The sequence below is a fragment of the Phalacrocorax carbo genome, chromosome 2 (genome assembly GCF_963921805.1).
Source record: "Phalacrocorax carbo chromosome 2, bPhaCar2.1, whole genome shotgun sequence".
In the NCBI taxonomy this organism is placed as follows: Eukaryota; Metazoa; Chordata; class Aves; order Suliformes; family Phalacrocoracidae; genus Phalacrocorax; species Phalacrocorax carbo.
The window spans coordinates 46592628-46607072 of record NC_087514.1 but is presented as its reverse complement, the minus strand read 5'-3'; the positions used below and the strand labels follow the sequence as shown (position 1 = coordinate 46607072).

General features: G+C 44.6%; 1 protein-coding gene across 4 annotated transcripts in view; it reads right to left on the bottom strand.

Annotated features, from left to right (window-relative positions):
• Window positions 1-4742: 4742 nt before the first annotated feature.
• The window catches only part of PRKDC (protein kinase, DNA-activated, catalytic subunit), an 86113-nt gene continuing 76410 nt past the window's right edge, over window positions 4743-14445 (bottom strand). For 3 of the 4 annotated variants that reach the window (XM_064442745.1, XM_064442746.1, XM_064442748.1), the window contains 10 exons: window positions 13848-14052; window positions 13225-13292; window positions 12734-12954; window positions 12330-12422; window positions 10303-10392; window positions 8960-9031; window positions 8673-8874; window positions 8038-8226; window positions 7315-7454; window positions 4743-6302 (listed from right to left, as the gene is read on the bottom strand). In XM_064442745.1, coding sequence (XP_064298815.1) covers window positions 6098-6302; window positions 7315-7454; window positions 8038-8226; window positions 8673-8874; window positions 8960-9031; window positions 10303-10392; window positions 12330-12422; window positions 12734-12954; window positions 13225-13292; window positions 13848-14052 — 1485 coding nt within the window. In that variant the 3' untranslated portion in view covers window positions 4743-6097. Of the gene's footprint in view, window positions 6303-7314; window positions 7455-8037; window positions 8227-8672; window positions 8875-8959; window positions 9032-10302; window positions 10393-12329; window positions 12423-12733; window positions 12955-13224; window positions 13293-13841; window positions 14053-14445 lie in introns of those variants that run through there. The other variant, XM_064442747.1, reaches the window with a different exon arrangement.

The window sequence follows — 14445 nt, the reverse complement described above, 5'->3', positions numbered from 1 at the left end:
TGACTCTGCGGCGCCTGCCCTTGGCCTGGCTGTCCGGCAGGGAGCCGCAACCCTCGCCGGCTGCGCCTGGGCCTTTTCTTCTCTGTGTGAAGTGTAGAGAGGTGGGTGCATGAAGCACGGGAAGGTAGCTCAGCAATGCAAGGCGGCAACACCCGCTCCCTCTGTCCCCTTTGCTCTGCGACGGGGCTGTCTATTGCTGGACGGCGATACATCTCACCTGTCTTAGCCATAAGATTGCGATCTGTCTTGGAAAGCACCTCATTAAACTGCTTGTGCGTGGAACCGTGTTATGCTCTCAGCGCGCTGAAGCCCTCAGCCCCAAAGGGCAGCTGGCCATCAGACCAACTGCGCCAGCCCCAGCAGTCTCACTTAATGCCCATCACGTGTTACCCCAAAAAAAGCGATGCACAGCCAGGTCACCCGGCCGCCACCGGGCACCCTGCCCTGCGGCAATGAGAGTCTCAAAATCCCTCAGTAAACCGTGACCTGCTGGCGTGGACCCCTGTATGAGTCCCCGTATCTGCCACCTGTGTGACACCTAAGCCCCACCGTGGAGGCTGCGGCTCTGTTTACGGTGCCACCAGGACCTGGAGGGATGTTCAGGGTTCGTGGTCAGCCCCGTCACCACCTGTCCCCCAAAACCAAGCGGTGAGAGCCGTCCCCTGGAAGGCAAGTTGGTTGCGTTTGTTGCTGAGCCTAACTGAGCCGTGTGATTTCAGGAGCATGTTTGGGGGGGGTTCCCCCATGTGCCATGTGGGGTGTGAGGCCCTGGGGTGGTACTACACCTGTACCAACACATCCAGGAGTGGGTAAGTGATACTTGTCGCTTGTCACTTACCAAAGCGCTGGGCTGAGGGCAGGGATCTATCCACGCCGTGCTCTTTCCGAGGGTGGATTTGTCTGGCTTCTGAGCAGCTGAATCTGGTCCGTTTGCATAAATGATTTCATGGAGAGTGAAGCAGAGACAAGCCCTTGATTCCCTCACCCATCGCGCCGAGTACCTGACCCACCGAATCATGGCTTCTCTCTGGGCTCCAGTAAGTTTTAAACAGCAGTAACATTTGAACACCTGAATTTCAGACTATTTTCTTTGAGACCTGTTTGAGGTTTCTGCTCCAAATCAGGAAAAGAGGAGCATTTACACGCAGAGACAGTAGACAAGAAACCTTTCTCTAAGAAATCTTTGAAGAGACTGGACAAAGCTTTAAATTACTCTGGAGTGCCGGCTGTGAATCCCAGAGAAGTTCCACGATCCTGAGCCCTCCAGGGACAGGAGTTAAGTCACAGTGTAGTTCTTACTAGTTTTTCCCCAAAATTGGGGGCCAGGCCACCCAGGGAAGGTGAGCAAATGGGGCAATGCTTCTGCCTGGCTTTAATCCTCCCTGTCCTCCTCCCGGCGTGCTAGCCTCTGGCAATACAGCCAGCCGTGCAGGACTTTTTGGGGCAGTGGGGCTGGGAGCCTGGCAAGGCTGGGCTGGTCCTGTGGTGCCCAGGGAGCCCTTCTCTGCCCTTGGGGTGCTACAGAGCTGAGTCAGCGCCAGCAGGAGGCTGGCTCCCGGGGGATTCGCTCGGGCTGCGGAGGAGGACTGCAGGAGAGACACGTTGTCCAGGGGAAGAACCCCATGGTGCAGCACCGGGTTTCACAGGGAAAGGCTGGCTGAATGAAATAGCCAGCTGACAAGAGGGACAAAGATGGCAGGGTGGTTTGCCTGGTTTTCTCCCCCCCAAGAAGCAGGAGTGCAGTGATTGTTTCATTCCACAGCTGGAAGCCAGGATCAGCACTTGGGGGCTCACCAGGGAGTGGGACGTGCAGATGAGGAGGTGCAAGTTGTTCGGGGAGAGTCAAACAACCCGCCAACACACTCCTAGGGAGAGCCAGTACTGCCTTGAGGTTGGCGTTGGCTCTTGTAAGCCAGCGCCATGACTGCTGGACAGACCCTCCCTACCCCCTCGTCCCACCTCTGCTGGGGCTCGTGCCTCCTCCCGCAGGATCACAGAATCCCCTGTCTTGACTCGCTGTAACAGTATTTTGCTCATCACTTGTACCCACTCGGGACAGTTCATTGCACTGCTCCAGCCTGCGGCCGCCCCACTGTCAGCAGCTGAAGGACTTGCCAGTAAATGAAAGGATTTTTCTTTTTAAGCTCCTTTAAACTCTCTGCTCTGACTTCCTGCGGGCATTTGAGCCAGCCCAGGCTGGGTTTGTTCAGCTGCACCTGCGGCTGCTGAACTGCTGAAGTCCATCTTCCACATACCTGGGCTCCCAAAAGGCCAGGCGCACGGCAGCGAATGCCTCGGACCCCACACTCCTCGCTTTCTCACGCTCTCGGTGGATGCTCTGAAGCCTTTCCCGATACAGGTTTTGCATGAGTTTCCAGCAGGGGCAAGATGCATGAGCGCAAAATCACAGCTATGTCTTCTACCTCATCAAATGATATCTCGCACAGTATAATTTACTGGGAGGTTAATGGACAGGTAGAGTGAGCATAACCCTCTCCTGTCCCATCAAAAAGGAAGAAAACCCAAAAAACCCAAGCAAACAAAAAGCAAACCAAAAACCCCTGTAAATAATGTGGAAACTGTAACCAAATTGTTTCCAGTGCCTTACGGCCACGCCTTCCCAAAACTTTTTGCAACAAAAAAAACCCTGAACACCCTATTCTGGGCACTGTTGGTTTAATGCAAGCTGTAGCTCTTCGGTAGCTTTGCTACAAGCCTAGTGACACCACTCGCTGCTCGGGAGGTTGCCAGGGTGCGACCTTTCTGCGTAGGTGCCATTTCTTACAAGCAGCATAGCCTAAAAATGAAATTTTTTAAAACCCAGGTCATTTCCAGATGAGGAACATGGTGTTAATGAAGTGACTCGGCAGACCCTCATCCTCAGTACTTGGGGGGGGGGGGGGGGGGGGGAGGGTTTTAAAGCAGCGGTAATAAAGTCTTATTTTAACACTGCGGTTTTGAAAAACATGAAGTTTGGGGATAAGCGTCTCTAAATGTGGACGTTTACGTGCCTGACTTCAGGAAGCGGCTGGCCAAACCCTTCAGCCCGGGGCCAGGAGAGCTCCAGGAAAGTCCTTATTCCACGGCTGAAGATGAGCCTAATTCATTGGTCTTGTGGCAAGCTTGTAGGCTCCTTCCCGTGCCCAGACGTGTGCTGGTGCTGCCCCACGTCTCGGCCGCAGGCACCTCAAGCTAACATGTAAATTGGGGGGCGGTGGTGGGGGCTAAGGAAAAATCCCGAGCACGACAAGCAGCGCACAGGAACCTCTTCATCAGCTGTGAAAGGAGCTGACTGCAGGCTGCAGCTGCAGAGCTTTCCTCTGTGTTTAGCAGTATTATTATTTTTAATTAGAGGGGAATTTTAAGACTGACAGGGATGGTAAGGACTAGCTTAAACATTATTAGTCTGTACGCTAAGAAAAACCTACTGAGAATATATGCTAATGGTTTACATAGCTTTTTAGATGCAACTCATGAATCTCCAGATATAGGGCACATCTGGTTATCTCATCTGAGAAGGAAATATTCTGCCATACTTGTGGATAGTTACTAAGCCTTGTTTTGCATCATGAGACCCGCAGCAGACTCCGACTCCGAGCCACACATCATCTTATTCTTTTCTGGAAGCCGAACAAACCCGCCACGTAAAGCACCGAGCCCAGCAACTTGAGGTTTTCATTGCGTCAGTACTTTCCTCGCCGCTTCACGGGCTGGCTTCAGCCTCTCCATTTAACTGCTGTCTTACGGAGAGCAGCACCCTTCAGTCAGGGCTGGGGACGGCAGCCGCGATTCACCTCTGTTGGAGGTTAGTTCCGGGCTCATTCAGCTGCACAGGGAAAGCTCCGTGAGGGCGATTCCACCTGCTTCGCACAGGGCGTGTTGCCGCTCATGAAAACCCAGCAGCTTTGTGCTTTGCTCCTTACTGACGCTTGAGCTTGCCAAATGCATCACTAGTAGGACTGATGCAGCTGAGGCTTCCAACTATAGTACTTATTTTAGGCCTAAAACTGAGCTTTTAACTATTTTAAGCGTCATGGACACATTCAAAGCTCTTCTGTACTATCAGGGCTACTTTCACCTGTCTCAAAGGCTTTCGCCCCCGGCCTGAGGGCCTTTTGCTACGGACTGAAGGGAGAGGAAGGCACAGGGCAGGGTTCACCACAGTCCCCTTCCCCCGGAAGAGCCGGGCTGCGTTCCTGCTCCGGCCCCTTCCAAAAGGCCAAGGAAGCCTTGGTTGGCGCTGGAGGGAGGCCTGCTGTGCACAAACATCTATTGTTGCTGAAGGTATCAAAAGCCGTAGGCTACGAGAAGAGCCTCGTTAAACTATAAACCTAAACTTTGTCCTCTGCAGTGCAGGTCAAAGTTCCTCGTAAATATCTGAGGTATGTGCCAAAAGTGCAATTAAACACCTCGTACAACCAGCCACTTAATTTCCAAATGTCCCCTCGCCTTTTCATGTAGCTTTTTATTGTGCTTTAACTTCTTATACTTGTGGAGTGACACTGTGAAAGGCGAGCGCTTCACTTAACCACGCTTTAGTCATAACGCCGCCGTCTTTATTGATACCACAGATTAAAACAACAAAATGCATCACGACATCTTACACAAGGTGATATAAAAATAGACTGTATCACACCCTCCTATGAAAAAAACACTATCCATTAATTATCACCTGTATAAATGGGTAAATGTGGATGTTTTCTGTGATTAAAGTGCCCCGAATTAACTTTTGACATGAGGTATACATCTGAAAGTTTATTCATTTTTAAATAGATGTTTCCTTTACAAAAATACCGCCAAACAGTAATTTTAATTAATAAAATCTGACAAAAAGATTCTAGATTTCTTGATCCGTAACACTACTGACATACAGAATTGAGCATATTTAGTAACAAGGAAGGTAACAAACAGTAATTGTTGCTGGGAAGTATTTAAAACAAAAAAAGCCCCCTCCCTATGCGTTAGGCCTCAGCAAGCAATCCTCCTCATCCTGAGTTTTTTGTGGAGTTGCATCCAGGAGGCAGATTCAGCTCTCCAGGTGAAAGCTCCGGTCTGAGACTGGTGCCAGCCGCAGCCATGGCCCTCAGGGAGACCGGGACTGCCCCATCGCCACGGGGGCAGGAGGGAAAGCGTGTAGTCAGTGAAAGGGCAAAGACTTATTTTTATTACACCATTTATGATAATTAAAAGCCTCAATGGAAACTATCTCCTACAATGAACTGTGGGTAATAAAAACCATAATACTTTAGAGAAGTCCCCGTCTCTCCCTGTCGCCGCCTGCGCTGCGCTGCACTTGCCGCCAAGGTTACCTGAAAACTGGCTGCCAGAGAGGCAGAGCCACCTCTGGCACAGCTTCTGCACTTGGGCACAGGCTAACGCCGGAGCGCGGAGCCGCTCCCGTCCTGCGCTGCAGTTACGGCGAGGAGCTTAACAGCAGTAGCTACTCCTGGCTTTGGCCAAAACAAGCTAAAGGCAACGTGAGGAGTACAGACTTCTAAAGGACAGAGATAACAGAGTATAACCTCTAATTGTTAAACAATCTGCTGGAACAAACTGGTACAGTCTCGTCATTGTGTTCTCATTATCCAGTAATAAAACAACTATGCAGATACTTTAGGTGTTATCTAGAGCTAGAAGCTGCTTTCTTATTATTTTGAACATGTGCTTCACTGTTTCTATTGATATGAAAACCTTCTAGTTTGAATTATAAATAACACATGTCTGCAGAATGGTTTACAGTTGATTGTCATCAAGGTCTCTGTAACAGACAAAAGCGCAGCCTTGCACTACCCAGGATGCCTACAAGTTCACAGGGTACGAATTTGTGCCTTCCACCGAGTGACCTCAGTGCTCCGCAAATCGTCTTTAAGCTCTGTAGCCTCTCCAGTTCTTTCTACATGGAGTTTCACATAGAGACAATAAAGCTGCTCTGTTGCAGAACCCCATATAAGAAAAAATGATAAACAAACAAAAAAAAAAAATCACTGTTTGAATACAGCTTTAATAAAAAATTTTTCTATATTAGAATTCTGATCTGGTTGCAGCTGTGTGTTAGGGGACGCTCCTCCTGGCCGCCTGGGCTTTAGAGAGCAGTCCTTCACATCCAGGGTTCCCATCCTTCCCAGACTCTGCCAAGAATATTGGGATCTGTCGCTTGATCGATCAGGCATCTCACTTGGGTCTCTTCTGAAAGTCCATCCTCCGGCTCTTTGGCTCTGACATTATGATCAGCGTTACCACGAGCCACAGCTACAAAATAATTATAAGGAAGAGACTTCTCATGGCCCAGGCGCAGTTCATCACTAAAATTAAGAACAGAAAAATACACTCTTACTGAAAGAAACAAGCAGAAAATCTGAGATGGATTTTAAAATACGAAACAGTACTTAAACACTGTTCACGCAGCTTTATTTTTCAAGATGAGGAGACTGTTCAAACAGCTGTAGATGGCTCGGCCAGTGAAGACTGGTGATTTCAGGTGTCCTTTACTAGTGAATATTTACCATGAATATTTCAATCTTGTCAAAGGTCTCTAACAGTTCACATCCAAGCTGTTATCTCCTTACCTGCCCTGCTGATTTCTGCCTGCAAGTATATTTTGCTGCCTTTTCCAGTTCAGCCTTGACCACAAAAGGGACTCCTCCCAAGTCCTGTGCTTTTCAGTAGTTGTACAGTTTTAAAACAGGCTTGCTTCCTTTGCCTTCTTTTATTTTTATTTTATTAATCCAAAATGTCTTTTTAAAAGAGGATGGAAGGGATTAATTGTACTTTAACTGAACTTTAAAGACATTCTGGCTTGAACCAGACTTGACTAGACTGACATAAATAACGTAAGAATTCCATCAGATTTGAGTGCGACGTTTTTGGGAAGCAGCTTACCTCCGTGCCTCCCATACAGCTGGTTCAGGTTCCATTTCAAGCAACTGTCCAGCAGAAGCATATGGACTTAAATACTAACCCCCTAGCCTAAAAGCTGTGGAGATGAACATAAAGAACAGCAGTCTGAGGAGTGAGAAGTTTAGCAGGCTTACGGGGTGGGGACGTGTGTGTTGCCAGGAACAGTAAAACTGCTCAGGAGGCCTGAGCTGGAGCAAGAGCGCTCACCGGGAGATATCTGGTGTTCTGGCTGGCAGGGCGGTTCAGAGAGCTTGTATGCGGACCAAAACAATTCTGACAGGAAGCTTGTTGAATTTTTGCGCTCTCTGCCTCTTCTCTTTCCCTAGCTGCCATTCTATCTGACGGGAGCAAAATCTGACACAGGAGACTGCCAAAGCTCTCAGTGGAGCAGTTTAAAGCAGAAGGAGAGCATCTTACCAAGTGATTATTGCTGGATTGGCACCTGTAAGCTTTCTTTTGACGTAGCTGACTTTTTGCAAAGGGTACCAGTTTACTTCAGATGTGTTTATTTCCTTAATCCACGTGCCTCCTTTTTTCAGCTGTCTTTGTTCGAAGTTCTAAAGAGAAAACAAATTTGCTCTATCGTAAATCATACACTTAAAAATAGCTTTAAGCAGCCACATCACAGCAAGTCAAGCCAGTAAGTTTTAACTGCAGACACAATGGAGGACAAAGTAGTAAGATGATATCTAGCCTGCCCGTGATTTAAAATTTAATTTACAACCGGAGTTACTGAAGCGCAACTAGTTTCAGGTTTTTTTCTCTGTAATTATTACCTTGATATATACAGTGCTGTTCTGTAAGTTCAAGGGGCTCGGTGCAAAAAGTCGAAAATATTTATGCTGCTGCCATAAGTGACATAATGTGATCAAGAGATACCCACATTTTGAGGATTTCCATGCAGATAAAAACCAGTACGCTGATAACACAGACACGTGCTACTATTCTTTGTCCGTCAATATAGAATTCTGTCATTTTACATCCTTTAAGTTCAGTTTCTCTGAGAACTCAATAAGACATGGAAAGATAAAGGGAGCACTGAGAGCGAGCATCAAGAAATGCTTGCTTTTTGCTCAGTTTTATCCTTATTACAGTTTAAGAATTTTCACATGAAGAAGGAGAGAGGAAAAAAAATCCCACCTTCCAGTCCAAAGAAGGCTCTTTTACAAATACATCCATTGTGCTGATGAGGAGATCCGGAGCCGCACGATAAGCCCTTAGGGCATGCACCATCACGCTGTAAATGAGACCCCACTCTTTCACTGGCATCATCAGATTAACAAACTGGCGAGTCAGTCGAAAAGGCATCAACTCTGGCACACCCAAAAACTAGCCGAGGGGAAGGACAGTCAAAAGAAAACAAAAATTAAGGAACTTTGGAACAGAAGGATTAGAAATCAATATTTGTTTTTTCTTTTCAGGCTTTGAAACCCTCTTTGTCACTGAACTGAAAACAATGTGCAACTTGGTAGAACAGGACCGAGTTGTGACACTATTCATGACTCTAGTCATGAATATTTAGTGACAGTGGTTGGAAGCATGGCTGAACTATACAAAACACCACCGTATAGACTGTATAAAACTCTGTAGCTCCCCCCCTGCCTAAGAGTATCTGGAAACTGAGATTTTATTATACTAGCTAGAAGTAACTTGTAAAGACTATTTCACATCAGAATGATGGCAAATGAGAAGCACTGAATTTATTACCGAGAATAAGTGTGTAATTGCACATATTAAATGCAAAAGCTGTAAAAAATTAATTAGAAAACAAATACCTGCGTAGCTGAGCCAAACGCATATCCAAAGTCTATTCCCACCATGCCACCTGTCTCCTTGTTAATCATGAAGTTGGACAGATGTCTGTCTCCGATACCAAGTATCCAGTGGCTGATGCACATCAGTGCATGAGAGCTCGCAAAATGGGACCGCAGAAACAGGAAGGCTTCAGGAGACGTACTCATTTTCACAAAGGCTCGCCTTAACAAAACAGAAGTCACTTGTTGCATACAGATAAAACAACAACATTAATTTCACAATGTACAGTCATTAACAGCGCGCTTACCGCAGCAGGTCTTCTGGAACGCTGCTTTCCCTACTTCTGAAAGACCTAACTGTTTCCTTACGGTTAGCATTTCTGCAAATTAATGAAAGAATAACGTTAGCTATTGAAATAACAGCCCACTGGACATTACAAGCTAAGATGTGTACCTGACTGCATTAGCACACTTTGCTTACCCCAGTAAACAGTACAGCCAGACACACAGAGGGTTTGCCCAAGATGTTTTGTCTGGTATTAAAAATAGCCGCCCTTCTCTTTTTTCCCCAAACAGTTTTTTCTGGGACTGATATTTCTTAATACAAAAGAGTATGTAGTTTTGTCTAGTCTTCCCCAAATTAAGCAGACGGGTTTAAGTTTTAATACAGCATCAGAATTGTGCTCTTTCTGGCTGGACAGTCTCTTCCAAAAAGAGAAACTAAGACCCAAACGAAATCTCTCAGCTGCTTGCAGAGGCTATACTGACATTAGAAAGTAGTGCAGCACAAGGGGAGGCAGCAGAACTAAATAGTTGGTGCTGAGGACATCCATGCCATATGCACTTGGGGAAGGCAGGGCGAGTGAGTGCTCTGGTCTAGCCCACGTCTGGTCCTGCAAACTGAATGCTCGTGAGCAGCTGGAATGTGCTGGGTACTCTCCTTCCAGTCTAGTTTCGTCTGAAAGGAGCAGAATTGTGCACTTGGGGCCAGCTCTGTGATACAAGCCAATGTGAGGTGAGTGGGGGTGACTGGGAATTTACTTCAAAAGCGCATTCCAGATCTGAATAAAAGTACTGATGTAGACACACTGAGATAAACGAGCCAAAGTTTTCCCTTAAGAAAGAAGAAGCTTGCTTAAGCAGGTTATAGGCTGGTCAGAAGGGCTCCACTGGATATTTCCCTTCCCCCACTACAGTGCTAGATCCAGACAGGCGTGGAAATTCCTCTCAGAGGATGCTCAAGTCAGGACCCAAACCATCAATATAAATACTCTTAAAACTCTCAGTGAATCACAATGAGTTTCTCTGTCCAACTTCAGCAGGTGTTCTGGCTCTGAGGCAGCCTACCTAACTGCAAAATCAGGAATAAGACACCTAGGAAATAAAGCTGAAGAGGAGCATCTGCTTCTAGACACTTTCCTAAGGAAGCGAGCAAACTCTGGAAGCATTCTTGTGCTCTGGTGGGATTTTGGCCATACTAAACTCATCCTGCAGACCATCTCCAGTAAGACAAAGCAGTAAAACATGCAAAAATCATAACTAGCCAGCACATTATAACGCAGATCCTATTTTTCCCTGGAATTTCTACAACTGTGTGTGCATGCACACTCTAGTTTCTACATTTTACCTACAGTTCTCTTTTAAAACCTACCTGTACATATTATGGTATCGAGAGGTGCCTTGTGCTTTCCCACCTGTCTTGGACAGCCACTCAGAGTAGGTAGCACGAGGTCCTTCCATGCTAGGGACAAAAGAAAGAAAGAAAGAAAGAAAAAAGGCCTCATGATTTCCCTCTATCATCTTACTACTCTTGAATACCTGCAGGCTGAGTCTGTGCTGCTGTGACCCAGGAGATTTTTATGCACAGAAGGCATCAGGAAGCTACATTAACTTCAGCCCTTCTACAGAAATGAAGTTTAGGCCGTCAGTGCATGTGCTGATCCATCCATCTCTTTCCCCCAGCTCTGAATGTACTTCACATATTTGACAGAAGATAAGACATCTAAGGTGTTAATTTGTCAACAGGTACTGTGAAAATCAGGTGTTGCCTTGAGAAGAAAGGCCTGAAATAATTTCTCCAGGGAGGGAAAGGTATTTTTCACACAGTCCATTTCAGAGGCACTATGTAGTCTACCACAGGACGTGCTGCCATTTGTCCATTCAAACAGGTAGGGAATGCAGGAAGGCAGCCCACTACCTCCTCAGTGTGTATAGGAGGGGAGGAATGGGGACTTGGACTTAAGGTATTAATCCATAAGAAGCCAGGCCAGTCTTCATTAGCTGTACTGCTTATAGAATGATCTGATGTTTTTCTCTCCCATCTTCACTAAACACACTAGACATTAAACTTCTGTTCCAGAGGCAGCAACCAAGGTGTTCCAGAAGGCACCTGCCTTCTCTTTTCCTTCCAAACCATGTTCTGTGATATAGAGATCCGTTCCATTTAACAAGTATTTATCATTTACAGACTGTACAGCCCAACACTTTGGGATAAAGAGAACTGTTTTAAAACTTCAGAAGGTTACTTCCCCCACCGCACCCAAAATACAGCCAGCAAGGATTTAACCAGAATTTTCCTTTGAGTGCTGTCATTCAACCATAGCTTAATATAAAGTGTTTTAATTGACTTGTTTGAAGAGCATATAGGAAAATACGTGAAGTCTACATAAAACAATAAAATAAAGCTTTTTAAATCATCAACTCTTTTTAGAAAGACACTGATCTTCTACATTTAACGTATTAGAAATTTTCTCCCCTCACAAGGTTGTTCCATGTGAGTGCTCCTCCACCTTCCCAGCTGATGAACGGAGACCAACATAGTACCGCTGCTGTTCACAGAGGTGAACCAGACGGCAGCAATGCAGAAACCGTAGCAGTTCCTAAACTGCTTGCAAATCAAGTAACTGTAGAAATAATGACTCTTTGGAGTCCAACTTCCATGCTGGAGGTTCCTCCAACATGCCCCATAAACAAGAGAACTAGTAAAAAAAAAAAGAATGGTGACAACACCACTTTGACAAACCCAAACAGAGATAATGTACTAAGAACAACGTTGACAAATAAACCCATGTTTCTAAATTCCAGGATAGAAACAGGCTGAACTGCTAGAATTAAATCCATTTTACAAATATTGAACCCCCAACTGCAATCAAGAGAAAGCAAGCTAATTTATTCAAACCTAGCATTTGTATAAAGTCAGAGACAGCGTTCTTTTACAGTTGTGTTTTGTGTATCTGCTGCCAATTCCCCCTGTTACCGACACACTGCTGAACCCAGGTTTTGAATAGCTCTGTCTCTGCTCTGCTCTGTTCCCCTCCCCTCCGCTCCCCCCCTTGCTAACCTACGTCCATTTCCTGCCTGATCAAGTCAGGAGATCAAAATCCTTTGCTTGTAAAATCAATCTGCTGATAAGGAAATGGTGACAATAATGACGTCACGCATGATTATAAGCCTCTTGTTCAAACAAGCTGGGTGGAGGATATTTCAGTTACAGTGGTACTCATTAAACAAACAGTCGCTAATTACTAATTTGGGTCAGGAAGTACAAACTGCCTCCTTGCTTATAGCTGCTTTTATTTCATTCTTTTAAAAAATAAAAATGCTGCCATAAGATTGTCACTGTCAAAAAATCCATTAGTTGTGGTCCCTATTAGAGCAGACAGCTAAACCAAGCATCACCTGTTATAGTTGGCGTCTTCCTCTTTAGACATGCTGTTCTTAAGGAATTCTTTTAAAGTACAAGTATTTTCCAGCCACTTGATGAGTCCCAGTCTGGAACAAAAGAAGTCTGAGATGAGAACAAGTAGCTCAGAGTTGAACTTTAGAGGGACACCACAAATAGGAAGCAACACATTCTAGTGCCTGCTAAAAGAAGGTTGAAAGCTACCAATTAAAATATACTCTGAAAAAAAGTTTCCAGACAAAGTTCTTTCAATGTTGTTTAAAAGGAAAAGAAAAAAAAAATTAAGCCAAGACACAAAACACTCTGACCCAGAATGGCACACAGAAATCTCGCTTTCTAATGTCCCAACAGCAATAGACGTTAACATGAGGATTTCTGTCCCTTCAAGATAAGTGCCTACCTTGTTGTCATGGGGATGACCTGGTATGTTTTTAACTGCATATTCCTTTGGCTACACATAGCATCTTGGGAAAGGATAATGTTCATTACATCGAACAGTTGCTCAATACGTTGGTCTTGCCGCAGGTCTTCACCACCTTTGACAAGAAAAGGATACTCCCGCTCATCACTGCCTCGGATTGTTATACGTTTTGGCTTCCTCAAGGATTCCATTACACTTATCTTGAAAAAGACAGGAAAAAGCAAAATATTTGTGACAGAAGACTTGGCCTTACAGAATCATCACCAAAATGAAGCACATCTGTCATTCCTAGATGGCATAATCAAGTTGCTCAATTACTACTAGAAAAACAAATGCCTATTTGCAGACCTTCCTTTGTGTGCTGCAAGATGCGTACACAAGCAACAACCTCGCTATTGTCAAATTCTTCAGATGGAGTATGGACACAAATTTATACCACAGAGGATTTTGTCTCAAACTTATAAACATACCCGTTCATCAAATCCAGAGATTTTTGCATGGTACTCAGGCAGTGGTTTCCCTTTTCCATCATACTGACCTGAAGTGGTAGTGGAAAAATTAAAAGAAGAAAAAAAAATTAAAATCAATCTGTATAACTTTTGAAGTGTGTTTAAGAACAAAACACGCGTCCAAATATTTTGTCAAATTGGTAGAATGATAACTATGAAGAAAATATTTTTTTAAAATGCATAAAAAACATCATACACATATGATTTTGGTTGTGAATTACTAATATTCTTTCCTTCTTAAGCTGTTAGAATTGCAGCTCGTAACAGTTTCAGAAGACACATCCTTTTTGAACTAGATTTAAACATACGTTAGATTTATATATCAGATTTCCTGTAGTCAGGCCTTCAAAAAAATACTAAGTTCTTAGGTAAGAGATACAAATTTAGATACAATTTTAAGAATCTGGACTATACCTTAAGAACAGATTTAAGAGATGATGAATAAACAGAGTCATTTCAGGTGAAATCTACCTCTGTGTAAGGCCAGAAAGAACGGCCACATAGCCAATATAAGAAGTAGAGCTCAAGAGTCACAACTTTTTTTCTGAAGGACAGGTCGCCATTGACACTAAAGGGGAACTTACCAGGAACTTCCAGTTCGTTCCTAAAGAACTCAGCTTTGAATTCACTCATCCACGGTGAACATTCTTTCAGGTTTCCAGGTTCTTTATGGTTTTTGTTCATTTCTGAGAGGAGAGAAGCTGCAATCGCATCAAAGTCACTAGCCTTCATATTCAACAGTTCTGAACCACCTTTTCCAAAATGATTATCGAAGTCCTTCCCAAACACCTGAGGTTCATTTATAAGAAAGGAATCCTGTTAACGCAGTGCTAGGAACTCCCCAAACAGTACCTTCCTATCTACACACACAGCTTCACCTTAGCTCCTAAAATAATTATCATCCTTCCACTCCAGTTCTTTTTTTCTGCATTATTTCTCGTCTGTCAGAACACTTTTACTGCCTGTTTCGTAGACCCACCAGCTGTCATCAACAGAAATACCTACATTACACCAAATCAGTGATATCAAAGATCTGTAGAATTAGATCATAAACCTTTTTGCCATATCAAAAACCCTGCCCATTAAACTTAATACATGTATCTCACCTGCTTACAAAAACTTAAGAACAGCTAGTGAAATATTGATATCAAATACAAATATTTACATTTGTACCTATTAAAA